General features: G+C 44.8%; 1 protein-coding gene across 1 annotated transcript; it reads right to left on the bottom strand.

The window, feature by feature from the left end:
- Positions 1–1,731: 1,731 nt before the first annotated feature.
- On the bottom strand, positions 1,732–3,201 carry LOC102790250 (relaxin-3 receptor 1-like). The gene has a single exon (XM_006809795.3). It carries the CDS (start codon positions 3,112–3,114, stop codon positions 1,957–1,959), a length of 1,158 nt encoding a protein of 385 aa, XP_006809858.3. The 5' UTR covers positions 3,115–3,201; the 3' UTR covers positions 1,732–1,956.
- Between the last annotated feature and the right edge of the window lie 23,566 nt (positions 3,202–26,767).

Genomic DNA, 26,767 nt, shown 5'->3' with positions numbered 1-26,767 from the left:
CACACAGACAGATCCCAGTAACTCGGTGCTCTCAGCTGCAGAGTCATGATTTATGAGTTCACACAATAAAACAGGCCTTTAGAAAGCTTCAGATGTGTTTCATACCGCAGGCTCTGTGATAATTTTTCATTTAAACTCAAATGAACATCAAGTGGGCAGTGTTGAAATATAAATACTGATCTGACACCAGCGTTGGTGTTCGTACTATAGATCGATCCGCTCACCTCGCTGCTCTGAAGAGAAACTCTGTTCAAATCTGAGATATGAGCTCAAAAGTCACAGTGGTCGTTTCTTCGGGTTCTGTTCACAGCTTTAGTTCATCTGGAAGGTTTTAAACGTCTTTTAAAGGAAGTGACAGAAAGCGTCTGTGTGTGGACATGAGCAGAAATCCACCCGAAACACATCTGAGTGGGTAAAGTCCAGGAGCGATCATTCAAACACGTTTAAACTAATCAGGTTTGACTCGCATCTGGAACCAGGCGGTGTGTGTGCAGTAAAGTCTGAGAGCTTCACTGTATTAGAGTTCAGACATCGGGGGTTAAACGCCTGAAACAAAGTGTGAGACTCGCCCGGCTTTAGAAACGCTCATGTTTTGATCGGCAACATCAATGATCCCGAGCAGACACCTGGCGCTTGATTCTGAAGCTTCCACGTGCTCACTGCATCTCCGGGAAGAGAAGAGTTCACTAACAACGGGTTAAATGAGGCGGCTGAGGTTGTCAGCAACACTGAGCATCATCTCAGTGAGCAGAGGGGCCGAGACAGCAAAGAGCCCAACAGGAGCAAATGTTACATTGTAAACAAGCACATTTGGACTTTTTAGGTCACACGTGTCATTTTTATGGTCAATTACAATGAAAATCATGTGTATGTGTGAATTTGATTTTCCATATTTACGACCAGATCTTCTCTTTCACTGCTGGCTGTGATCTACAGTTAAATTCACGTCTGTGCCTTTCGTGTATGTTACCTGAAATTAAGATCCAGATTTTAATATGTCACAGATGCGCTTCAGTAAGATTTCTGCTCAGGTCCGAAACCTTCCGCGCATTCACAGCGAACGAGGACTTCTAGGACCGGACGGAGCGGAAACACGCACCGAGAACATGATCCCCGGTTCAGCAGAAAATCTGACGCTTCCAAACTCAGGATCCAGTACCTCCCAGCTCCCGTGGGTTCTGAGAGGAAAACATCCTGAGTACTTTTCCGTGTGGAGAGCAGAGGCTGTGCGCGCTGATGGATCCAGACATGAACGCGGAAAATTCTTCTGCTTGTCACAGGTTTTAATTACTGCTGCCGTCACCGGCAAAGGAAACTATCTAATCTATAAAACATATGCGGGGTCACAGAAAGTCCACCTGCGGACATTCAGCGGGGATCGGTGACCACAGCGGGGTCATTTATCAGCGTTTCCCACGTTTCCCTGGTTCCTCTCCATGAACACTGCCGAGATGGAGAGAGAGGAACCGCAAGCGCGCGCCTGTGAGTCATGTGAGCGAGCAAGCAGTCAGTGGACCGGACCCCTCCCCTGCCTGCCCGCGGTCACCAAACAGCAACGACACTGATGCCAACACTGATGCTTTTATTCTGAAACATGTTTTTAAGGTTTCTTTAGATTTTTTTTTTACATTCATGTAGTTACAGAACACACAGCAGCCACGAGCGCCAAAAACACTCCACAGAAGAACGCGCGAAGCAGCATGACCCTCACCCGACACCCCCCACCATCAAGACTGCACAGAGAACTGATCCTGAACACGTCACAGGACAGAGATGGTTCTGTGCGCTTTTACGCACCACCGCGTATTTACGCACGGCCCCGCTCTCTGTCCACGCCACAGCTTCAGACTGTGAGCGTTTATAAATCCCTTTGATGCAAAGTCACAAAAGTCCCGAGCCGCCCGTCGAGCAAAACACGTCACATCCTCTGCAGCTCGGCGCGGTCTGTCCATCTCTTCACCTGCGCATCGCGTCCGTGGCGCACTGGTCCGTGAGCACCGACAGGCGGCAGTTCTCCGTCTCCACGTTGTTCAGCGGGATGGCCACCTGCGTGTCATCCGGCTCCGCCCTTACCGTCCCCGAGAACGGCCGCAGGTGGCACATGCTCGGCCCCGAGGGAGAGGAGATCCTCCAGAAGAGGTCCTTCATTTTCTTCCGGAACTCCCGGCGCATGAGGCAGTACAGCACCGGGTTCAGGCAGCTGTTGGTGTGCGCGAGGCACACGGTCACCGGGTGCACGTACGTATGCACCATGTAGAAGGTCTTGTCCCAGTTGACCACGTTGAACTTTACCAGCACGCCCCAGAAGGTGATGGCGTGGTTCGGCATCCAGCACACGAAGAACGACAGGACCACGATGGTGACGGACCGCGTGACCCTGGACCTGCGCTTCACCTGGTTGTTGTTCATGCTGCGCAGACGCACGAAGCGCAACAGCAGCAGGTAGCACGCGCTGACGATGAGCATGGGGAACACAAAGGCCACGAGGATCTTCTGCAGGTGGTGCAGCGCGAGCCACGCCTGGCCATCCGGGAAGGCGAGCAGGCACAGGCGCTCGCCGGCAACGCTCTTCACCGTGGAGAAGATCGCCGTGGGCAGGGACGCGAGCGCCGCGGACAGCCATAGCGCGGCGATAACCCACCGCACCGGGCACACGCGCCGCCGGGTCCGGTCCTTCAGCGCCGAGGCCACCGACCAGTAGCGCGTGACGCTCATAGCCGTGAGGAAAAAGACGCTCGCGTACATGTTCATGACGGTGACGGTCAGCACGATCTTACACATGGCGCTGCCGAACGGCCAGCTGAAGTCCAGCGCAGTGTCCACGGCCCAGAACGGCAGCGTGAGCACGAACTGGAAGTCCGTGACGGCCAGGTTGAGGATGAACAGGTTGATGCTGGAGCGCTTCTTCCGGCCGCCGCGCGCCTTCATCAGGAAGAAGACGAGCAAGTTTCCCAACAGCCCCGCGGCGCACACCAGCGAGTACACGGCCGAGATGAGGATGCGCAGCGCCGCGGAGCCGTCCGCGGGAACGTCGATGTCGTCCAGGCTGCTGAAGCGGCTCGTGTCCGCCGAGGAGCGGTTCCACGCGGCGCTCTGGTTCCACGGCTCCGCCATGCCGCCCGTGAGCGTCACGTCCCGCGCGAGGGCACAAGACGGGGTGCCGGCGCGCCGAGCTGCCCGGAGCTCCTCGTGCGCATGGTCTCGACGGCCGCCGAGGGTAGACTGACGGGCCGTGTGCGCGCAACGCGCTTTAAATGCTGCTGGTGCCCGCGGAGGCGCGTTCCTGATGGGAGAGAGAGGGGGGGGGGGGGAGAGAGAGAGACGCTCAGTGTTTTTTCTTAGTTTCCTCCCGAGCAAAAACAACTAAAAAAAACAAAAACTGATGCGCTGTTAGCTGTCAGCAGGTGCACGAGGCTCACGGCGCGCGCGCGCACACCTCGTGCCTATGGTACGACAACTTTTCTCCGTGCCCCTGGTACACTGCGCAAAAACACTTTGCCACACACACACACACTCTATGGCAGTATATTATTTTCATCGTCCTGAGTTATTAGTTCTTATGCTGAATGCATTACGACAAAACCTCGAGAAGAAAATGACTTTAAACTCAACAAATGTAACCAATGAGTTACTTTTGTTTCAAGCTAAGATGAGCCAAAGTTTCACGGAGGTTAAAAAACGAAAGAAAAGAGAAAAGGTTCAAAAGCTCAGTGAGAGGAAAAAACGTCCATCCAGTCTCCGAGCAGAGACACTGACTTCCTCTCCAGCGCGTCTTCTAGGACGAACATGAAACGCGCAGCTGTCGCCGTCTCTGAGCCGACACTTTCTTATGAATCAGATTTAACTCATTAAAGCAGCAGAGCAGCCCAGACCATCACAGCACCACCGCCGTGGCTGCTGCTGGGACGCTCTCTTTATGAAACGATGTTCGTCTGATGCAGATGTAACGAGACTCAAACGGCCTGCAGGTCTTTGCTGCTCGGTCCTGGAAAGGTTGAGCACATGTTTTCTCCATGTGTGGATAACAGCTCTCATATGTCTCTGTAACCTTTCAGACGGACAGACGTGGTTCTTCAGACAGCTCAGTGCTGGCGTGAAGTCAGTGATGATTTATGACGAACCAGAGAAAGTTTTCCAGACACTCATCCAGTAACATCTTCATAAATATCACATTTTCTGCCTTTCGGCGTTTCGTGTTTATGGTTTTTAATTAAAGTCAGATCATTTCAAATAATTTACAAATGACTGCGTTCTGTTCTCATTTCAACTTTCAGCTTCCAAACTTTGTCGGCAGAGTTGCACAAACTCGGAATTCATTCATTATTCAGCCTGAATGGATTTGAATAATTATTTGAAACGTTGTTGTTTAAGATGAAGCAGACTGTGTGTTCCATGTGTACATTTGTGTTACTGAAATGACTCGATGCCATCCTGTCTGTCCATGTGCTCTGCGCTCCAGGTCCTTCCAAACCTGCCCGTTGCGGGTCCGACGGTTATTGTAACGGGATGATGCAGGACGTGCTCAGCAGCCAATAAAAGCTGCCATAAATAAACCACTTCCTGGCTTACATGCGGTTAAGTGGCTTGCTTATCTGACACATGTTCATCAGTTAATGAATCCACGCATAGATAAGATGAAGGTCCAGCGAGCCAGCTGGCACACAGCAACGTTTTCCCATCATGCTCCTGTGATCCAGCTGCTCGGTGCCAGCAGGCTTCATCGATGTGGGAGCTTTGCTTTTTGCCCCACACAGGAGGGTTTAACAGCCCGGCACAAACACACGTCACCAGCTCTGCTGCAGCTTTATTTCAGTGAAAGATCAAGAGAACAAAACACTGAGCAGGAAATGATAATGCAACAGACACAACAAAGATGGCCATTGATCGGATTCTCCATTACTCCATCATGTTAAAAGAAAAGCAGCTGTAATAAGTTCAGACTTGAGACTAACGTCTGACTCCAGAGTTGAATCCACGTGTTTACGCCCTCCCCCACAGTGATGAGAGATGAGATAGCCTTTATTTGTCAGTTGCAGGTCTTTTGCCCTCAACCGAGATGACAGACCTTGCCGACCGTACATACAACACAAACATCACATTGGGGAGACAGGTCAGGCTGGTAGCGAGGAAAAAAACATGGAAATGTGTAACACAGAAGGATAATACAGGAATGCACAGATATCAACACCACAGCACAATAAACACAGACAGCAACATGGGAAAGAGTTCCAGTGTGTACGGCTGATCTGGGACCGCTGCAATCTTCGACTGCGCCTCCAGCTGACCCGATGTCCACATCAGAGGGGAGGTAAGCGTTGGATCCGGGGTAGGGAGGATGATGCGTCAGTGAGTGCTGTTCATTGAACGTTCACCGTTACATATGATCGTTTCGTTATTCACATTAGCCCGGTGTTCTGACAAACAGTCCTACTGTACATAGTTTATGCACATTTCATGTTTCTGTGCGCAAGCATCCAGGCACCAGTTCAGGAGGTTCGTCTCCTCGGGGAGGGTCTGACACAGCTGAGGATGACGTTTATCCGACCGCAGAGCCTGGAAGTATGCAAGTAAGTAAGTATGCATGAATACTGGACCTGCTTCAGTTTACTGTGAAATATGAGCTCTGTAGAGTTTTTATAGAAGGGGCGGGGCTTCGTGTTTTTCACGAGAAAGTTCGTGGAATAACAGAGTCCATTCAGAAGCTTCTAGAACCTTCTTCAGGTAAGAAGCTGCGGTGATCTGAGGAGCTTGGAAGAAAAGTGTCCGGACTAAAGGCCACTCACATCCTGGGTCATCTGACCCCAGGAAATCACATGATAGGGTGGGGCTAGGCTTCAGAGTGGGTTCACCTGAAACCTTAGCTGATTGTGACCCACTTGGGGGGGGACACTCCCACAGCGTTTAAATCTGGGACCTCCACCACCGGCTGCACACCTCTGACAACTGAAGAAGCTTCTCGGATGAAACGTTTTCAAGGAAACTTAAGTCCGGACGCTTCCCTCTCCAAGCTGCTTCCTACAATGACGTGGATGACTGAGAACCTCCACAGGCCACTGTGATGCTTCTGTGTGACCTTCGGTTTCTCACCTCACTGTGGAGAAGCTTTAGCTAGACGGCCTCATGTGACTCCAGCTCTTTCATGCAGTTATTCAAAAGCTGTTTTCTTGTATATACACGGTTTATTATAGCCTGTAACACTGCCACCTGTTGGTCAGTCATGGAAGTTCAATTCATTTTACTCAAAACGAAGCTATTCCTTAAATGTTTTCATTTAAGGAACAGCTTGTCATGGTCCTGAGTCTGAGGACTCGGTGTTTTGTTTCTTTCTATTATTCTTAGTTCTCGGTTATTCTGTTTTGTGTTTTGTTTAGGTTTGCTATGTGTTAGTGTTTTTGTTTCATATCTGCCTGTGTTCTCTCTGTCTGTCCATGGTGTTATTGTGTCTGCTCATGAGTCTGCCTGTCAAGTTCAGTGTCCGGTCTGGTTCTCTGTGTCTGTTAGTTTCCTGTTTTATTCTGAAAGTTCATGTCTCATGTCAGTGTGTTCAGTTTTACCTCTCCCCTGTCTCGTTAGCCTAATTGCTCCCAGCTGTGTCTCCCTCCTGTGGCCCATTCCCTGATTACTCCCCGTGTATTTAAGCCCTGTGTTTTCCTGTGCTCTCTGTCGTGTCGTCTGATTAATTCCATGTCAGTCTGCATTACTCTGTGTTACCCGGTACTCATTCTGCGTCTCTCTGCCATCTCTCTTTGTGCATTTTGCTCCTCCTCCCATGAGAGTCTGGTTTAAGTTTTGTTCGTTAGTTTTCCCAGTTTAGGTTTGTTTACTCCCCGCTCTGCTCTTCTTGTTTTGTCACCTTCACACCGCTGTAAATAAACACTCACTCGCACCCCAGCTGGTACCTGCATTTTGGATCCTTTTTTCAATACACCACACGACTGCCCCCAGCCGTGACACAGCTTCGATCGCAGGAAACAGTTGCAGGTAGAAAAACAGACTGGTCTCAAGTAACATTTGGGATATTTATTTATATGTAATGGGAAATATGTGCATTTAACAACATGTGATTCGTTTGATTTACACTTAAATATCAGGCTTGTCAGAATGTAATTAACTACTTTTTAAATCATCTCCTTAAAGTGAATCAAAATTTCACATAATGACCCCCCCCCAAAAAAGAAAGAGATCCAAACAAAAACAACCGAGTTGTCTTTTTTCCGCAAACTGTTTTTTTTTGTCACAGCTGCAGCTGCCAATTAAATCTCCTCAGACTGGCTTCCTGGTGTTTTGGAGAGCATATGAAAATGTTCAAATTAAAAATCAGTAATTAGGGATTTGTGCATTTGGATCATTGTATCTGGATTATTAGAGCAGCTCTTCACCCGATGGATCGTGTCCACGTTTTAATGAGCGTGTTCCGCTTGCTTCGCTGCCCACTCGTCTGCTGAACAGGAAGAGTTTAACACGGACACACAAAGCCTGTCCCGCTCTTCAACCTCTGGAATAAATACTGACTCAGGCTGATTTTGCAGTAGGACACGAGGAAATTTCCTCTCAGTCCTTATGTGGAGCTTTGTCTTGAGCCCTTTTATAAAAAACTTTCCACTTTCGGATGTTTTCCTTACAAGAGAAACCTGCACATGACCTCACAACAGCTTTGGGATGAACTAGAACAAGGTTTACAGAGAGCCTTCCCAAAGGTGAGGTAGCATGTGATGAGTAAATCACCTTGGGGGCGGGGCTTATGTCCTGACCCAGCAGCTTTTCTACAGTCGGTTCAGCACAACCACATTTGCAGCATGCTTAGCCTTCTTCAAACACCCAGTACAACTACCTGCATGTAGTGCAGGTCAGGGACATCTCTAAACCTGGGTTCTGCTCTGCCTGCAGGCGCTCGGCTCCTTTCAATGAGGTGCAGGTTAATAAAACACATCTTATCCTGAAAGACGCCCGAGGCGTAGTCGAAGACTCTGATCCGGGATAAGTGCAACTTTAACGATCGCTGCGGGAAGATCAGACCACCAAAGCAATAAAGGGACGCGATGCTGGACACTGAACAAACAGAGGTTTTAAAGTGCGATCTGCTGCGCCAGGAGGGAATCTCACTGGACGCATGTCGGCTCATTAGTCTGCTGCTGAATTACAAATGAGGAAGGGAGTGTTTTTAAAGCCTGCAGCCTGTGTTGGAGTTTTGAAGTGTCTTCTTATGGCTGTTGACTTTTATTTAGTCTGCTATGGAGCTCCTGTGCTAATAGAAAGGACACTCCCCCTCAGAACAATGCAATTTACAGAGCACTCTCAGTTTCTTGGCAGCGTGGTTGTTTGGTGCCGCCGAGCGAGGGTGAGAATGCTGCAAATGCAACAGAGAAAGTGGGTTTCTGAACACGTGAGCAAAAACAAGCCTTTTGCATGAACACGTGTCATGCTCATTTAAACAGCTTTAGTTTATATTCCCATCACCTCAAACTGCTGGTTGTAATCAGTTTTCTGGCATTTTCAGTCACCGGAGGCTAAATTCTGAGGAAATTTATTCAGAGATCGACGTGCACAGGGTCAGTGTGGCTCTGCAAGAGCAGCCGATTAAAGAAACCATTCTGTCCATGAAGTCTCATAAAAGACTAATACAGGGAACGTTAGAGGTCATAAAACCAAAGGGAAATCAATTGTATGCAAAAGCTTGAGAATTTTTTATATCAAAGTAAGAACTTCTGCAGACCCTTAAAGCAAGTTTTATTTCTTAAAGCGTGTGTGAAAGTTTGATCCATCGGAATTGTTTTTCCTGGATCCAACAAGCATTTGTCAAAATGGGAAGTTACTGACAGCAGGGCCCAAAGTCTCTGCTTCATCAGAAATGCACAGCTTGGACTTTGAGGGCCACTTGAAACAGTTCCAGTTGTTCAAATTTGGAGTCATGAACTTCATTTCACAGTGACAGCGGAGCCATTAAGCTCTGTGTTAGACTCGTTCATGAACGCTCCTGATGATGATTATGCAAACTCATTGCCTTGATTTTTCTGGGGTGCAATAAACATTTCATATAATTTGTGGTAAATTACCATTTTTAAATGCAACTAAAATCAAATTATGATTTTTCTTATATTTCTGGTACAACACTTAATAGAAACACTATGTATGTAGGCATGATTCAAACAGAATAATTAACAACAAATCCTGTAAATGAGTTAAAATCAGCCAACATACTGGACACTGTTCTGCTGAACAACAAATATATTTCCACAGCAGCTTCTGAGATTCTTCACCAACACTTGGCCTCATCCTGTGATTTGGTCAATTGTTCTATTTGCATTTTTTGTCCTACTCAGCTGTCATCCTCTCTATCCAAATGTGAACTTCCTACAATAATTCAGCTTTCTTCCATAATTACTAAGTTAAAGTCATCGTGTAAACTTGATCCACTGCCAAATAATCTTGTTAAACTCACTCCCCTCTCTTGGCCCACTGATTGCTAATACATTCCTCTCTTATATCTGGTTCTGTTCCTTCTCTTAAAACTGCAATAATAACCCCAATACTGAAAAAGAACGGTTCACAACCTTCCAATCTAAACAATTTCAGGACAATTTCACATCTTTCTTAGCCAAAGTTGTGGCTGCACAGGTTCATCATCATCTCACTGGAAATAACTTGTATGTTTTAGTTCAACTTCCGTTTATTTCACAGCTCCAGATGAAACGGAGCACTGAACAGAATTTCACTCGTCTCGGACGGCAGCCTGTCTGGCATGCTCTCTGCTTTTTAAAGCTACTTCACTCTCTTTTTGTTCCTTTTATTTATTCTTTGTTTTCCACTACTTCCTGCACAGTCAAGTAATCTTTTATTCACTTGGAAACGCAGTTCTCCTAAAACTACGACGCCATTCTGCTCCTTTGGCTACAGCTGCTGGGACTCAGATGGCGTAGCTGCGCTGGCGTTCAGCACGTCATCCCCACGGTGATCAAGAGGAACTACCACGGCTGCAGAGCCGGGAAAGCAGGACGACTGGAGAGGAAAAGATTTCGTCCTGCTCTCCTGCCAGTAGTGACTGGTAACGTCAGATTGCTGGTGAATAAGATGGACGAGCTTGCGACGCCAACAAGGACATGAAACACTGCATAAAAAAGTTCCCGGACCAGGTGTGTGAGAGCAGACTGGGACCCCGGATGTGTGCAATACACACATTGAACTGTTAGCAGTGAGTCTCGAACTGTATTATTTCCCTTGTCATAATTATCATTGTTTAAAACGCCTAAGGTGAATGACATCATCAGCTCGGTGACAGCAGACCTGAATCGAAGCCCGTCTATGTTTGTGGGTGTAATGTGCGATTTTAACCACACAAATCTACCGTTTTACCTACGTTCAAGCAATAAAACCAGAGACATTAAAACACTGGACGTGCGTCCAAATGGCTCTTTGGGTGTTAAAGGTTGCTGACCCCTGGTTTAGACGCTTTTCACGATTTCATCAATCGGTGCTTCCAGGACAGAGTGATGATGACCCAGATCTTCCACGGCCAAAATCGAGACGCCGTCATCGAAGAGATGTCGCCAGGCAAACTCCCTCGGCACATCATCACCTGCCAATGAAGACTTTACTGACATCCTGGAGTCAATCAACAAGCGATTGTCCAGTTTCAATGCGAGGCTGTCCCTGATGGCACCTTGGGAGAGGCTTACAGTTAGAGGAGCTCCGACCAACTTCTATTCTTTTAAATTATTTAATCTCTTTTCCTTGCTTTTTTCACTTTTTCCATGCAACCGGTCACAAGAATGCTAGCCAGAAACAGCTTGAAGTTATTTTTGTTTTTTTTGATCACATACGGACTGTTTAACCCCAGTACGTGGAGAGCAATCTCAAACATCGGCTCCATTGTTTACACCCGGGATCAGCTGTTAGCCCTTAGCAACCAGCTGATTCACCCCAGAGAAAGACCAGAGATCCCCAGGGAGTTACGGCGGAGGAGACGAGGCTGTAGAGCTGGAGCTAAGTGTCAAGAGTGGAAGACAAACTATCTGTACCCATGACGCTGTCACCTACCTGCTGCATTGGGGCTTCTCTCATCTGGAGAGCACCAGGTGCACTGTTATTTCTCCAGTGCCTTCAATACAATCCAACCTTAAGTGCTATGGGAGAAGATGCAGGGAGCAGGAGTGGACCATCAGCTGTCCTCGATTATTGACTACCTCACCAGTAGACCCCAGTATGTGAGGCTGTGGGACTGTGTGTCTGAGGTGGTAGTCTGCAGCACGGGGGCCCCACAAGGAACAGTACTCGCCCCTTTCCTCTTCACTGCAGACAGACCAGTAACCATAGTCAGTTTTCTTCACTGCAGAAAAGAATCCACTTCACTCCCCTTTTTCCTTTCTCTTGCTCTGACGCTCTTGCATTAACATTTGCAATTGATTAACAATAGATGTCAAATTGCTAATGCAATGTGATGCCATAACAGCTAAAACACAGTCACTCTCTACTAAATAATATTCCCGGTTTATTTTTTACATTTTTATCTCCATCTCAGTTTTCTTTCATCCCTCCAGCACACCCTTCTCCTTGTCCCCTGCCCTTCTTTCAAAGCATGGATCACCCGTTTCCCTATGCAACCACAAACACATCTCTCTGCAGTAGAGTATTATTTCCTGTTCCAACACACAGTGCTGTTTTTGAGTAGCTTATCTGCATAGCAATTTAATTAAAAACTTTTGTTAACTATAACTTCTGTTTTTATAGTATAATCCTCACGTGCTTCATCCGAAGCACACTTTCTGTGTACTCGATACCTAATTTATAGCCAAAGTATTCACTCACTGTGTCTGTACGCTAGCTTAGCTCATAGTCAACTCGCTAGCAGCATGGCCTCCTCACCTGTCCCTCCTGCACTTTCCTGCTCATTGTGTCAGATGTTTAGTTACTCCTCGGCCTCCTTTAGCAGTAATGATACTTGTAACAAATGTAGCACATTTGCAGCTCTGGAGGCCAGTGGTGGCGCTTAGACAGTTTAGGCCAACATTTTGCTGTGATCTTTAATTTGACTTTCTAGTTATAATCTTCATTATTTTATGTCATAATGTAATATGCTGTGCTCCATAAATTGATCCTGCTTTGTTGTCTTTTGTGTTGTTGTAAAGTGTTGGTAGATGTCGTAAAGGGGGTGTGTATTTGCCCACATGTGGGGGCGATGAAAGTTTAGGCAAGTAAGCAGGACGTGGAGCAACAGTTTTCTGACCGTTGCCGTTTATTGTGGTTTTGCTGTAACAAAAGGAACGGAAACGGAGCTCCCACCAGAGGCCTCTGTTTGGTATTTTTCGGTTTCTATGGAACAAATAAATGTTTTCCTTTTTTTTTTTTTTTTTAAACATTTGCCTCATTTTTGCTACCAAAAGGCATACAAGCGATTCAAGAAGAGCACGAGTCAGAAACTTTACGTCCCACAGAAGCGGCGTGGAAGGACCGAGTTTGCCGCTACAGCCAGGATTACTGAATTAGAGACTGCTTCCCACCCTTCATTCACCCGTAGCTAGCCAGGCCCCTGTAGCTGGTGCAGCCGAAGATAGCGTAGGCCCTGCTAGCTGTTGCCCGGCAGACCCCAAGCAGCTGGGGAAAGAGGGCGGCTGGGTGACGGTGAGGAGGAAGCATAGTCCTAAACAGAAGCCCCAGGTACACCACCAACCCGTTCATGTGTCTAACAGTTTTTCCCCACTTGGCGACACACCTGCCAGGGGTCAAACTCTGGTAATTGGTGATTCTGTTCTCAGGCATGTGAAGCTAGAGACACCGGCAACCATAGTCAATTGTCTTAAAACAAACAAACAAAAAACCAAATCAAAGAGAGAACAATACAGTATCCACATCTGAACCAAAGAGTGAAACAGTGAAATGTGGATTATTAAATATTAGGTCTCTCTCCTCCAAGTCTCTGTTAGTACATGACTTAATAATTGATCAACAAATCGATTTACTCTGCCTTACAGAAACCTGGTTGCAGCAGGATGATTATGTTAGTTTAAATGAATCAACACCCCCGAGTCATTCTAACTACCAGAAATCTCGAAGCACAGGTCGAGGGGGCGGTGTGGCAGCAATTTTTCACACCAGCTTATTAATCAACCAAAGACCCAGACAGACTTAATTCATTTGAAAGCCTGATGCTTAGCCTCGTCCACCCCAGCTGTGAAACTCAGAAACCAGTCTTACTTGTTATCATCTATCGTCCACCTGGGCCTTACACAGAGTTTCTGTCTGATTTCTCAGACTTTATATCTGATTTAGTTCTCAGCTCAGATAAAATAATTATTGTGGGTGATTTTAACATCCATGTAGATGCTAAAAATGACAGCCTCAACATGGCATTTAATCTGTTATTAGACTCAATTGGTTTCTCTCAAAATGTAAAAGAACCCACCCACCACTTTAATCACACTCTAGATCTTGTTTTAACATATGGCATAGAAACTGAACATTTAACAGTGTTTCCTGAAAACCCTCTCCTGTCTGATCATTTCCTGATAACATTTACAAGTGACGGACAAGGTAAGCGACGCATGTTATAACTTATGTCAGATGCCGGAGATTTTGGCGGAAAAATTAAAGCAAATGGTAGCTTAGATTTGAACAAATTCCTTTAAGCTTCAATTTTACCAAATACACTTATCAATTGTCTTATAACTAACAACATTGGTCTAAATCATCTCCTACACCCTGGAGAACAACGGGGAGAGTTTAGAGGCTCTCCAAGATTACATTGATCAGTTCTTCCAGGATCTCGTAATGAAGAAGGCCCAGAGTGCATCTTCCCCGGCCAAATCTGAGACGCCGTAATCAAAAAGATGTCGCCCGGCAGATTCCCCTGGCACAACATCGCCATCCGGCAAAGACATAGCAGACATTCTTGAGTCAATCGACAAACGGTTGTCCAGTTTCGATGCAAGGCTGTCCTTGGTGGAGATTCTACACCAGGAATTTAAATCCTTGCGAGAATCACTGGAGTTCAGCCAGCAGCAGGTGGAAACGCTCGCTGCTGAAAATGCCACGCTAAGAGAGTCAGTGAAATGCCTCACAGACAATGTTACTCAGCTAAATAGAGAAAATAAAAAAAATAAAAAAGACAGTTATTGATCTACAAGCTCGTGGCATGCCAGATAATCCGCTGGAGAAGACGCGGAGACTACGGTGAAAAGCTTAATCAAAACCCACCTGAAGCTGCCGGAGGACACCGTAAAGAACATCGCCTTTGATAGAGTGCATCGCCTCGGCCCCATGCGGGCTGCGACCGGGATACCACGTCCTATTGTGGCCAAATTCGGCCACTTCAAACAAAAGGAACAGGTGAAAAGCCGCGGCAGGGAATTAAAAGGAACGGACTTCAGCTTAAACGACCAGTTCCCCAAAGAGATCCTGGAACGACGCAGGGTCCTCTTCCCAATCCGATGAGGCTTCATCCAGAAGGGCTCCTGCGCTGTCATCGCCGTGGACTGGCTCTACGTGGATGGACAGCTTTACCGCGACCCCGGCATCACTCCGTGGCTGTATTAACTTCACACCAGATAAGAATCCGCTACACCCTTTTCCTATCCACTCACACTAACTTGCATTAACATCTGTTTAACTTACCGGTATCAAATGGCAACTTAAGTGTGATATCATATCAGAATTAACACAGTCACTCTCCGTCAGTGATTTAATTTAAATGTTTCTGTTTTTTTTTCCCCCTTCTGGATTTTTTGTTCTTGGTTTCGTTCTCTCTTTATTTTCTTTCACTGCTTCGATCACCTGCTTCCACACTCATGCACAAACAACATCCTTTATTTCGACACATACGCACATAGGGATGGATATTGATAAGATTTTCACAATTTGATTTTTTTTTTTTTTTTTTTTTTTTTTTTTTTTAAAAAGGAGAACACTACGGTCGATTAGCTCAGAACTTTGTTTTATATCTTCTCTTTGAAATTTAGGAGTAACATGGCCTTACAAACCCAACAGTGAGATCTTAAGAGATCCAGCCTACGGCTCTTCAATGGGGGGGTGTCACAGGGTCCCCAGGAAAAAAAACTGTAAATGTAAAACAATAAAATAAATATTCTTCTGTAGCAATAACAAAGTATAACTTAAATTATTCTGTAGCAATTACACAAGAATATCCAGTAATGTCCCTGCCTACAATTAAACACATTCATTTACTGAAAATCATCTGCTGTGGCAAACGGCTGCAGACCTTTGACCACAAACTTTGTCACCGAGCAGTGACTTTCGTCTATCCTGCCTGAAAGGAGACGCTACGGTAGACTGCAGTGAGAACTGCCAGCATCTGAGCCAGACTCTGTCTCATCATGGTCACCTAAACGCACAGTAATGGCAGGTTTGTAATAAGGCAGATCGCGCTAACATAATATACACTGTTGTTGATTATTTACCTGCCGCATTAACGGGAGAGGACGTGCAAACTTTACCGCTGCTGCTGGGTTGAGATTCACGAGTCCGGAATTAAAAAAACGACATTCATTTAAGGTCATCGTGTGTTTTGTGAGCAAAAGCCTTTGCATATTCGTAGTGTTTCCTCCCTTAAATGAAATATCTACTTTGCAAGTTGCCCTTTTGAGCGTTTGAGCCTCAATATCAATATAGTTGATATACCCACCACACCAGATGTTTTCAGAAACACTGATTCAGACATAGGTTTTGAACAAGGCTGCATAACAGACTCGCAAATATCACAGGCATACGACGCATACTTAAATACAGCAAACACATCTACTTTTGATCAGACCCATTCTGCATCAAAAAATGATATACTATCTTTGATTGATGCCAAACTCAGCCAACATCAACAAGCAGTACAGAGGGATATGCAAGAAATAGCGGCTAAACTCACGCGAGAAATAGCAGCTAAACTCGAACATCAAAAAGCAGCACCAGGGAACTTGCAAGAAATAGCAGGGGTTCTAACTAGTATCCAGCAGACAATAAACAATACCTCGGGTTTATTAGATCTCATTAAGACCAGCTTTCTAAATAGTTGACTTTTAAAATCCACACCATGTATCCACCCCGTAAATTATTCAAACACAATGATGGTACCTCCACTCGAGCTAAATGGCCTTTGAGGGTTTGAACAATGCGGCTGCACAATTAGTAAGCAAATGTCAAGTTTTGCATGCAAGACTTAGTAGTCTCGCTGCAGCACGCAGGGCAGTGTCTAATGCGCGTCCTTGTCCAACTCATTCTGAAGCCGTTACTGATGATGCTGTTGATCAACCCACCGAAACACATCCGGATTTGCCTGTAGCCACGAATGTTACTGTTGCAGGGACTGTTGTTACTCAAGCTACCGTCGATTGTCTTATTACTGGGGCTTCTGTCACGCCTGAAAGGGTGTGTGCACCTAGCACACATTCTTATCTGGGTGCTGCTGCTACTGCAGAAGCTGCTGCTGCTGTTGCTGACGCACCACCACACAAACCCTCAAGTGTTAACCATTCACAAACAGCTGCTCCAGTAGTCGAGCCCATTGTTCAGTCTGGGTCTGGCAGTCACAGTCATCATAGCATCAGAGAGATACCCAATTTCAACGCCCGAGAATTGCGCGAGCGCCTTGATTTTAGGGACATAAGTCTTGATGATCCAGAACAAGTGCCAGAAAGAGTTAGAAGCTGCTTAGCTAATGTGATAGAGCAGTGGCTGGATCTCAGCAGGGCTGTCTTCTGCGTGGGCCCTCGTTGGCTTCTGATGTTCAAGCTGTTTTAAATCCTGATGATCACCATGACCCTGACCTGTTTCTTGACCAAATAGCTGAAGTTATGCAAAGTAATGACGAATCCATCGGTGATGATGAATTAGAGTTTATTGTCATGGTTGCACAAAACTGGCAAACATCCCTTATGAGATTCTCTCAAAGGAGGGTAAACATTTGTACACACCAGACAATACGCACAACAATTTGTGCTTCTCCCTTTGCATAGCACATTCATTAAACCCAACAGCCCCGAGCATGAAAAACATGCTACTGCTAAACAGTTACGTGCTTGAGTAGGTCTATGCGACACACAGACAGTATCATTCTCTGATGTCGGCAAATTTGAGAAGCACCTAAACATTAAGATAGTAATCCATTATCATGCAGCAGGACGTAAACGTCTGCGTAGTTTTTTCACACATGATGAGCCAAATCCAAACACTAATGCTGTACCTACACAATGAACACTATCACCTGATTGAAAAGCCAACAGCTTTTCTCGGGGCATCCTATGTGTGTAATTTCTGTTACAGTACATATGAAACACCGCTCTATCACAGCTGTAAACATAGATGCAACGTACGTTTCACACTCTGTCACCACCACAGAGGTCCCACCGTGAAATGCAGCGACTGTAACCGCGTCTGCAAATCACAACACTGTTACCAACAACACAAATTACCAGAAATAAAACACAACATGGTACCGTGCGACAATATGAAGCATTGCATGAGTTGCCGGTGTAACGGAGTTAGAAAATAGCTTAATGAATTTCCTCAAAATTGATGTGCTTTGTGAATAGTTGGAGACACCTGGTGGACAAATACCGCAACTGCAACTGTTAAGGTTTCAAATTGCTGCACAGCGCATGCCTCAGCAAAGGAAAAAAACTCCCAAGCTGGTGGTAGGTGCTTGTGAGCGATACTGTTGTCAATTTTGTATGTGTATTAATGAAAACATTCTTATAGTGGTAATTGTCAACATGTATTTTGATTGTTAGCAGTATTAGCATGTATCCTGAAAGTTACAGGCATTTTGATGCATGGGTAGTAACTTTATTCACAAGTAGCATTTTTAGTTAGCATGCTAAGCTAATACTCGTTAGCTAGTCGGGTGCTTTTTGACTTGCACTCAGCTCTAATGTTTCTCTATGAGATTGTAATTGTTCTAATTCTTTTTAACAGAACTGAAGGTTGCAGTTGCGTTACACACTGTTAATGAAGACTGTGCTGTTTTCTTTGTACCAGTTGGCAGAATAAAGAGGGAGCCCAGAGTAAGGGCAAGTCCAGCATTGCAGTGCAGTCCTTTCTACATGGGAATATCACACCACTTGCACAATAGACTCAGAACAGCAACACGGGGTCACATATAGAGAATCAGAGAAATCACCACACAGATGTGTCCAGCCGAAATGCGAGCACTGCCGCGAGCCTAAATGAGCATACATACATACAGCCTGTTGAACAACAGAACCCTTGTGATAAATATATTTTATATGATTTTGAGACACGGTATCACAACGGCAAACATGAGGCCAACTTTGTGTGTGCGTCTGATCTGAAGGGTAACAAGTTCACATTTAATACATTAAAATGTGTGGATGCGTTTGTGCAGCATTACAGACGCCCAAGGTTTCGTGGGTACACATTCATAGCACGTAATGCATCTGGCTTTGATAATTACACACTTCTGGAGTACTTTGTCAAGCGGTGAGAGGGAGCCGTGTGATTTTGATGCATGACAGGGACTATGACCAGCTTTTTGCCCATGGGCATTGCCAAAATACCCTCTGCTCTAGGTTTTCAAGACCTGCAGAAGGGCCATTTCCCACACAGATTCAACACTAGGGATAATGAGTATTATGTTGGTCCATACCCAGACCCCTCCTTCTACGGCTATGAGCGCATGTCTGAAAGTGGCAAGGTGAGAGGAATGGTACCAGACCGCCTCACAGAACCAGGCTGAACTCAGGCGCTACTGTGTTAACGATGTTGATGTCCTGCATAAACATGCAGCATATATCGTGACACGCTACTGGGTTGTACACAAGTCGATCCATTCATGCACACCATCCTGGCTGCATTCAGTATGGGTGTGTATAAAACACTGTTTCTGCCTAGAGACACGCTCTCACGTATGATGGTGCATACGTTGAGCAGAAGACGTTTTCAAACGTCACTTTTGAATGGTTTCAATGTGTGTCCCACACAAACACAGCGATAAAACACGCTCTCAGGAGGCGAGCATAGGGTTGGGCCATATTTTGTGGACGGCTTCGACCCCACAAGTAACACGGCTTACGAATTTGCAGGATGTTTTCACCACGGATGTGTTAAGTGTTAAATGCTACCCCGAGAGTGAAGTTACTCCTGTCAGCAAGGCATCCTATGGACTGCTGCATCGCATGTTTTGTGACAAAGTGGATGCACTGAGATCGCAATACAGTTTGACCGTTGTTGTGATGTGGGAGTGTGAATGGGCTGCCCTGAAGCAGACAGACCCTGCAGTTGTGGCTTTCATGCACACATACAGAACGCCTGAATCCCCGAGACGCCCTTTTTGGCGGTCGCACAAATGCTCTAAAACTGTACCACAAGGTTGCCTGTGATGAAAAAATATTTTACTACGACTTCACCAGTCTCTCACAGAGCAGTCTAAAAAGATTATCCTGTAGGACACCCTCAAATCATTTACAGCAACTTTGACAGGCTAGAAAATTATTTCAGCTCTGTTAAATGCACAGTACTGCCACCAAGAGGTCTTTTCCACCCAGTCCTTCCCTACAGGTGCCACAGCAAACTGATGTTTCCACTCTGCAGCATGTGCACTGAAGACCAGAACCAGTACTCTGCATGCGGGCAGTGACAGTGAACGCGTGTTGAAAGGCACGTGGGTCTCATTTGAGCTTGAAAAACCTGTTGAGCAAGGATACAAGCTTGTTTCTATTGAGGTGTTTCCCCAACAAGACTGACACATTGTTTAAAGACTATGTGAAAGCCTTTCTAAAACTTAAACAGGAGGCCTCGGGGTATCCAGAACATGTGACGAACAGCAAGAGGACATAGACAAGTATTATGAAAAGGAGGGAATAATGCTGGATCCGTCCAAAATGTGTAAATAAAGCTGCTCGAAACTGCAACAAGCTGTTGCTGAACTCGTTATGGGGTCGTTTCAGTATGAGGTCAAACATGGCGTCATCTGAGCTCATCACAGACCCGTCCAGGTTTAGTCAGCTAATGTTCAGCGACCAGTATGACAGTTTAGTTTCATCTGACGACGTCGCCATGGTGCAGTGGCGCCACGCCGATGGTAGAGCATCCCGTGTGAAGGACGTTAATGTCTTTGTGGGTGCCATGACCGCTGCACACGCCAGACTCTTGCTGCAGCGCGTGCTGTATTGTGATACAGACAGCGTCATTTTCACAGCACGCCCTGGCGACTGGATGCCTCCTCTGGGCCCTTTTCTGTTGGATCTCACCAGCGAATTAGCTTCTGGACAGGGAGGTGTGGAGGATCACATAGAGTTTGTTTCCGGTGGGCCAAAATGCTACGCATATCACATCGCTGGGCGAGACCCAGGTCAAATGTAAAGGCGTAACACTGAATGCACTAAACTCCAAAGTTGTCACCCACGAATCCTTGAAAGGTTTAGTCCACACGTTTGTAGCCAATCAGGCATCAGACGCACACCTAGTGGCTGATAATATCAAACGCGATAAAAAGAAGCTTCATTTGAAGAATGAAACCGTTGTGAAGAAGCTTAAAGTCGTCTACAACAAGCGCCGTGTGCTCCCAGACTACACAACCCTGCCTTATGGATTTTAGATTAGATCAGGGGTTTGATGCCAGGTTGCAGCGCCCGTTCAGCATGGTGGTCAGCGGTCCCAGTAACCGGCAAGACTTTTGTCAAAAATGTCATTGAAAATGCTTCAGGATTATTTCACACAGCATTGATAACATTGTGTATATACACTCATGCTGGCAGCCTTTATATGACCAACTTCTTAAGATAAGAGACAAACTTTGTTAACGGTATACCCGAATCTCTGGCTGATGCCCTTCTACCTACAGACAAGAATAATTTGTTAATTATAGACGATGTAATGAACGATGCCGCTAACAATTTAGATATAAAAAATGTATTCATAAAGTATGTGCATCATAGGAATTTGAGTTGTATATATCTGGTTCAGAATTTGTTTATTCAAGGAAAATCCAGTAGAACTATTTCCTTGAACACTAACTATCTAATACTGTTTAAAAATCCTAGAGATAAATATCAAATCATGTCTTTAGGTAGACAAATGTTTCCTGGTAATACTAAATATTTAATAGAAGCGTTTAATGATGCCACATCCACAACATGCGGGTATCTTTTAATAGACTAAAGCCAAGACCCCGGACTATTTAAGACTCAGAACAAATTTACCGTCAGACCGTCCGGTTGTTTATATCCCAAAACAAAATACAGTGAAGAGGTGAAAGGATGTCATCACGCATGCGGAGGAATCTCTGTTGGAGTTGATATAAGTCTCCACCGGCTCTATGCAGACTTATTAGCAATGCAGGCTTGGGTTTCATCAATGCATTGTGTGAGATCGCCTTAAACGTATTGCAAGGTAACATTCCACTAACCAATCAGCAGTACAAATACAAACAGTTAAAGAAAAAATCTAATCAGACTGATTGCTGACAAAAAGATAAAAACTTTGAAAAAGAGAAAGACAACCAATCTGGAGGGTTTTTACTGCCCTTATTAGGGGCTGCAATCCCTTTCATAACCAGTCTGATAGCAAACAGGTGAAAATGGAAGATGTGCAAAAGATGTTTTTGGTGTGTCTGTGAAGCTTCTCAGTCATCCAGGTCATCGTGGTCAAAGGAGCTTGCAAAAAAAAAGCGTCTGGACTTCTTTAAGTTGCTTGAAGACGTTTCACCTTCATCCGAGAAGCTTCTTCAGTTCTAAGGTCAAATGGTGGAGAGTCCCAGATATAAACCTAGTGGGAGTTTCCCCCCACAGAGGGACAAAAGGACCCCCTGATGATCCTCTAATCGCCTGAGCCAAGGTGTGGAACTGGGTGTGGGTCCCAATCAGCCAGAGTTTCAGGTGAGCTCATTGTGAAACCTGGCCCCACCTTATCATGTGATTTCCTGAGGTCAGATGGCCCAGGATGTGAGTGGGCGTTAAGGCGTCTGGGAAGGGAACTCAAAACTGGATTATAGATGGCAGACAGTTGGTGTCGTAAACCACCGCCTCTGTTCAAAGATGGTCGCTCACAGTGGACATAGATGCTTCTTTCACTCCTCTTTCAAACCATCTGTCCTCTCTGTCCAAAATGTGAACATTGGCGTCCTCAAAGATGTTCCTGGTGCCTCAACATCAGCTGGACTTATTGAAACAACCGCAACAGTACACAGGCAACAGGCTCAGAATGACTTGGACAAGGAGATGCTTCATGTGTTACATGAATCAGATATTCTCCAAAGATACCCAACACTTGTGAGACAAGGGGCCCGTGAAAAGAGTGTATCGTCTTTATCCTTACCAGAACAGCTTAACACAGATGTGCAAAGCCCTCCTGTTTATGGAGATGCTGGGCTGAAGGGTTTTATTGCAGAGAATGTTTTGACACACATGCGTACAGAGTTTTTAAAGGCTGTTTCAGATTTAAACATACCGTTATCAGCCATATCCAATACTGGCGTACGTAAGACCGTTGCCTTGTATAAAACAGATCACACACACTGACTGAAGACTCTGGTTTTTTTAAACACACCTAAAAAGAACACACCGGGCGTCTCACTGCGTGATAGTACATTAAAGAAAAAAATAAATAATAAAAAATAAATTAAAGGGTGGTCCTGTCGAGTGGTTGGATTTTTGAGACTATTTCTTATCATAGCTGCAATGTTGTTGTTGTTTCTGCCTAAAATATTGACTGTTTGTTTTCTTTTATCACAGTTTTTCTATCATTGTATAATGTTTGATTTCTTTATTACTCTTGAAGCATGTGTGATGTGACTGTATAATAAATACCGTTGACTGGATTAAATCATGCTCTCATATCGTCTTTTATTATAACCAGTAGTACACATCAGTATCCTTGTTGCACACACACATAATCACTACACACTGCCACGGGTTGTATGTTGTTGACAAATGGATAGGCTCAATACAGCAGGAACTCAGCGTAATTGGCAGTCCTCAAATATCAAACAGTATATGAGCGACTTTGGCCTTTGCGATGCATGGCGCTCCCTTCACCTCAACAGTAAGGAATATACTTTTTTCTCACATGTCCATCACTCCTGCTCTCGTCTGGATGATTTTTTGGTCAGCAGCTCACTGCTCAGTGACATTTCAGACACTGAGATTCACCCTATAGCTGTCAGCGATCATGCTCCTGTATCTTTAACACTAATGCACAAGAATAATACTACGCCAAGTAAAAACTGGAGATTTAATACAGCATTGCTTAAAGATGAAGACTTTATTAAATATTTTAAAAAAGAGTGGACTTCATATTTAGACTATAATGACACTCCTGAAACATCAGCATCTGTTCTATGGGAAGCAGAGAAAGCTGTGATGAGAGGTAAAATAATTTTTCTCATCACATAAAAAGAAAAAAGAAAACAAAAATATTCAGGAATTAGAAAAAAAAAAAATCAAATCCCCAGAAGAAGCCTACGTGTCCCACCAAGGTCAGGAAACATTGAACAAAACACACAAAACAAAACTAGAATTAAATGAGATAATTGATTAAAAAAACAAACAAAAAAAAAACAATTCTTAGTACAAAGACTACACTTACAAAATTATGAACATGGTAATAAATCCGGTCAATTAGCAAACCAGCTAAAAATAAATAAAGAAAAAACAACAACTATATGTGCTGTTCAAGATTCATCTGGGAACACAATTTATGACCCCAAACAAATAAACAACACTTTCAGGGATTTCTAGCATAGCATCGTTACAAGTTAAATTAGTAGAATACATGTTAAGCACATGTGAATAAGATACAGTTTTGTATATGAAATAAAAAAAAATACACAATGTTAACCGCATGTGATGGAGAAGTCATTCTGCACTTGTTTTCCTGAATATAAAATAGTGGAACAGTTTTTTTTAGAAGAAACACCTTTATGGCTGGTGGAAAACTGTCGAGCGAGTTTCCAAAACTATCAAAAAAAAATAACCGCGTCTGTCTCTCGAAATGTAAACAGCAAGTTCCCCGGGCATCGTAGAAGGGTGAGTGTTTACAACAGCCATAGCTGGGAGTCTGAAGCTGTGCACTGGGTACCTGATCGCAGGCTAACACGCCTAGAAAATGTGTTTTTATTGATAATCCTGCCCATCACAGATGTTAGTTCTGTAGTGTTCATGTCTTTGTTGTCTCAGTAGTAATCCAAGAGCACCTGTCTCATGTTAGATATTTCAATGACTGAATCAAACAGTAGTGGGTTTCTGAAATGGGTTTCAAGCCTTACGTTCCCAGTTTTAATTAACGATACACTGACGAAGGACATTCGTCAGCTTCCAGATTGAAACAGAATAAAATATTCCCGTTACCAAAGTTGTACCGTGATATGGCGAGCGACCTGTCCTTTAAATTTCCTCCAGTGGTTTGTATCAGCTGATTCTCTGGTGTACTGTTTTCTCTGGAACGGTTTAGCAGGATGAGCCGGACCACCAGCGTATAAAGAAATGAATTCTATATCACAGGTTTCGAAATGAAATGGTTGGACTTCCGGTAAAAGCTTCATTATCAATGAGTGCAATGATGACAAATTTAGGTATCCTGCCCATAAATAAATTGTCATTAGTTGATATTCGAGCCCCAGCCGGTATGGAGAAGGTCTTTAAAGATGCTCTGTCTGTAGCATATTTTGTGTTTGCATGGTGCAGTGCCTTGCTGTGTGCAAGTCTGATGCTCGGTGATACACTCACTTTCTTGACAAAGAGACTGGCTGAGACAATTTTAACTCATGAGGGCAAATTCGTCTTTAGAGCGCACAAATTTCAGTGACAGATTGATTCCATTAAGTATTAGTTTTTCTTGAATAAACAGGCGCTATCGATTCAACAATGCTGCTACTCGCTGTATATTTGCCTATGGCCACAAGGCCTTGGTTGTCCCCTTCTATGGATGTGTCCTTCATGTGTGATGATGTATCCTTACAGAACAACCCGGTGCTGAACTGTGTGTCTAAAGTGTCCTTATTATGATTGATAAGACAGTCTATCACACCTCTGTATGGATGTGTGTTGGATGATTGACTAATGAGCCAGTCTCCCAAATTAACATCGACCTGGGAGAACAGGGTGCATCCAGGATAATTAAATCCTACGTTAGCGCCCCTAGCCAGGTTTGAGCCATCAGCGTTTGTGATTCTCACACGTGTGCAGATATTTGTGTCATTTAGATCCAGGTAATCTTCTCCAGACGATGAGAACTCGATCGGGCCTCCGTCAGTGATTGCTGAAACAGGCGGTATTTCAATAAACACACTTTTCTCAATGCTAGTCTGTGTGTAGGAACGGTAAACAGGTCCAGCTCTGTTTTTACACATTCTCCAGATTCAGAATGTCAAACGCTGCAGTTTTTGAACGCCTAGTTCGGGGTCTTTACACTCCGTGTGACGGTGTCCGTTTGTTGGATCTTCTGCCTGGTTTTGTGGTTTTACGCTTTTTAGACAGAGTGCGCGCTGTGGGTGGGGTTATTGGGCGTTTACACATACACGCCATTACCGTCCTGCTTAGTGGCTGTGGGCTTGGTTATGTTGGATATGACATCAGACACTTTGCCTGATGCGGGGGTTTTTAGGTGGGGTTTGACTATACTGACTCCTTTTTTAAACAGCGGTACTGCAAATCTAAATAAACTGCGGAACAACCCACCTACACCTGCGCCATGTTGTGTGCTGGTCCCTATATACCCTCCCAACTCACCCCGGCTTGCACGAGGTAATATTTTAGATATTTTGCTTCATCTGTGTTGTAGACACGCATCCTTTTTTAAAAATGCTACCTTATTGGGCGGAAGTGTAGCTTGACAAACACCTTACCGTATAAAAAGGTTTGTGTTGATTCTGGTCGTCTTTCAAATCAATTTCTATGTCGTTGATTCATGTCTTTGACACAGGTGTGTAGTGTGGGCTGTCAAATCAAAATGGTTACGCGCCGGACATCGTCTGTGATATTTATAGCCGCGCATGGGCGTCACCCACAAGTTGGTAATCAGCGATATCTGCATAAATAAACATGTTGTATTTACGCCGTATATGTCAGCAGGATGTGGCATGTATGTGTTTTTATAATGAAGTACAAACGGTTCTTCTGGTTTGAATCCTACGATTTCTGCCAGTCTCCCTCTAAATGTGAGAACGCTGCCTCGAGGCCCCGTAACACTGACACAGTTACTGTGATGTATTGTGTTTTAATGTCCGTTGTGCCCGGGTGCTGTTGGCATTTCAAATTAAATTCTTTTATCATCTGCTCCACAGAGGTATAACGACCCACAGACAGCTCAATAACAGCGACCTCATACTGATTATTCAAAACAATAGGTTTTGCTAGTTTTGTTCTAAAATTAGATTTCTTACTGCCTGGGTAAACATGAGCCGATGCATTCGAGAAGAGACTCACATAAAAGCCTTGTTGTTCTTTTTATCCATCCTTCTTTACTCCGTCTCTGCACTGTGATGAATGACTGCAGAGCTGTGTCGTCCAGGTTAATCATGCATCGATCTTTTTCTGGAATCCATGAATTAACTTGCTGGCCATCCTAACCATTTTAGTAGAGCCATCTTTTTTTCTAGCCAGTATGCTTTCAATTTTAAATGTTTTGTTTTTAAATCAACAATCACATGTATTTCAGGCTCATAAAATGTTCCTTTCAACACCTCTCCTGCTAGATCGGCTAGTCTGTACACTGGAGGTCGTCTCCCTATACACTCACTGATTGTGAAAATCTGAGTGTAGGTTTGTTCGTATCCTTTTCGAAACACTCCTCTCAGTTTCAATATTCGTACGGTGTC

The sequence above is a fragment of the Neolamprologus brichardi genome, chromosome 7 (assembly GCF_056152115.1).
Source record: "Neolamprologus brichardi isolate AB-2024 chromosome 7, ASM5615211v1, whole genome shotgun sequence".
Classification (NCBI taxonomy): Eukaryota; Metazoa; Chordata; class Actinopteri; order Cichliformes; family Cichlidae; genus Neolamprologus; species Neolamprologus brichardi.
This window is presented reverse-complemented; position numbering and strand designations above follow the sequence as displayed.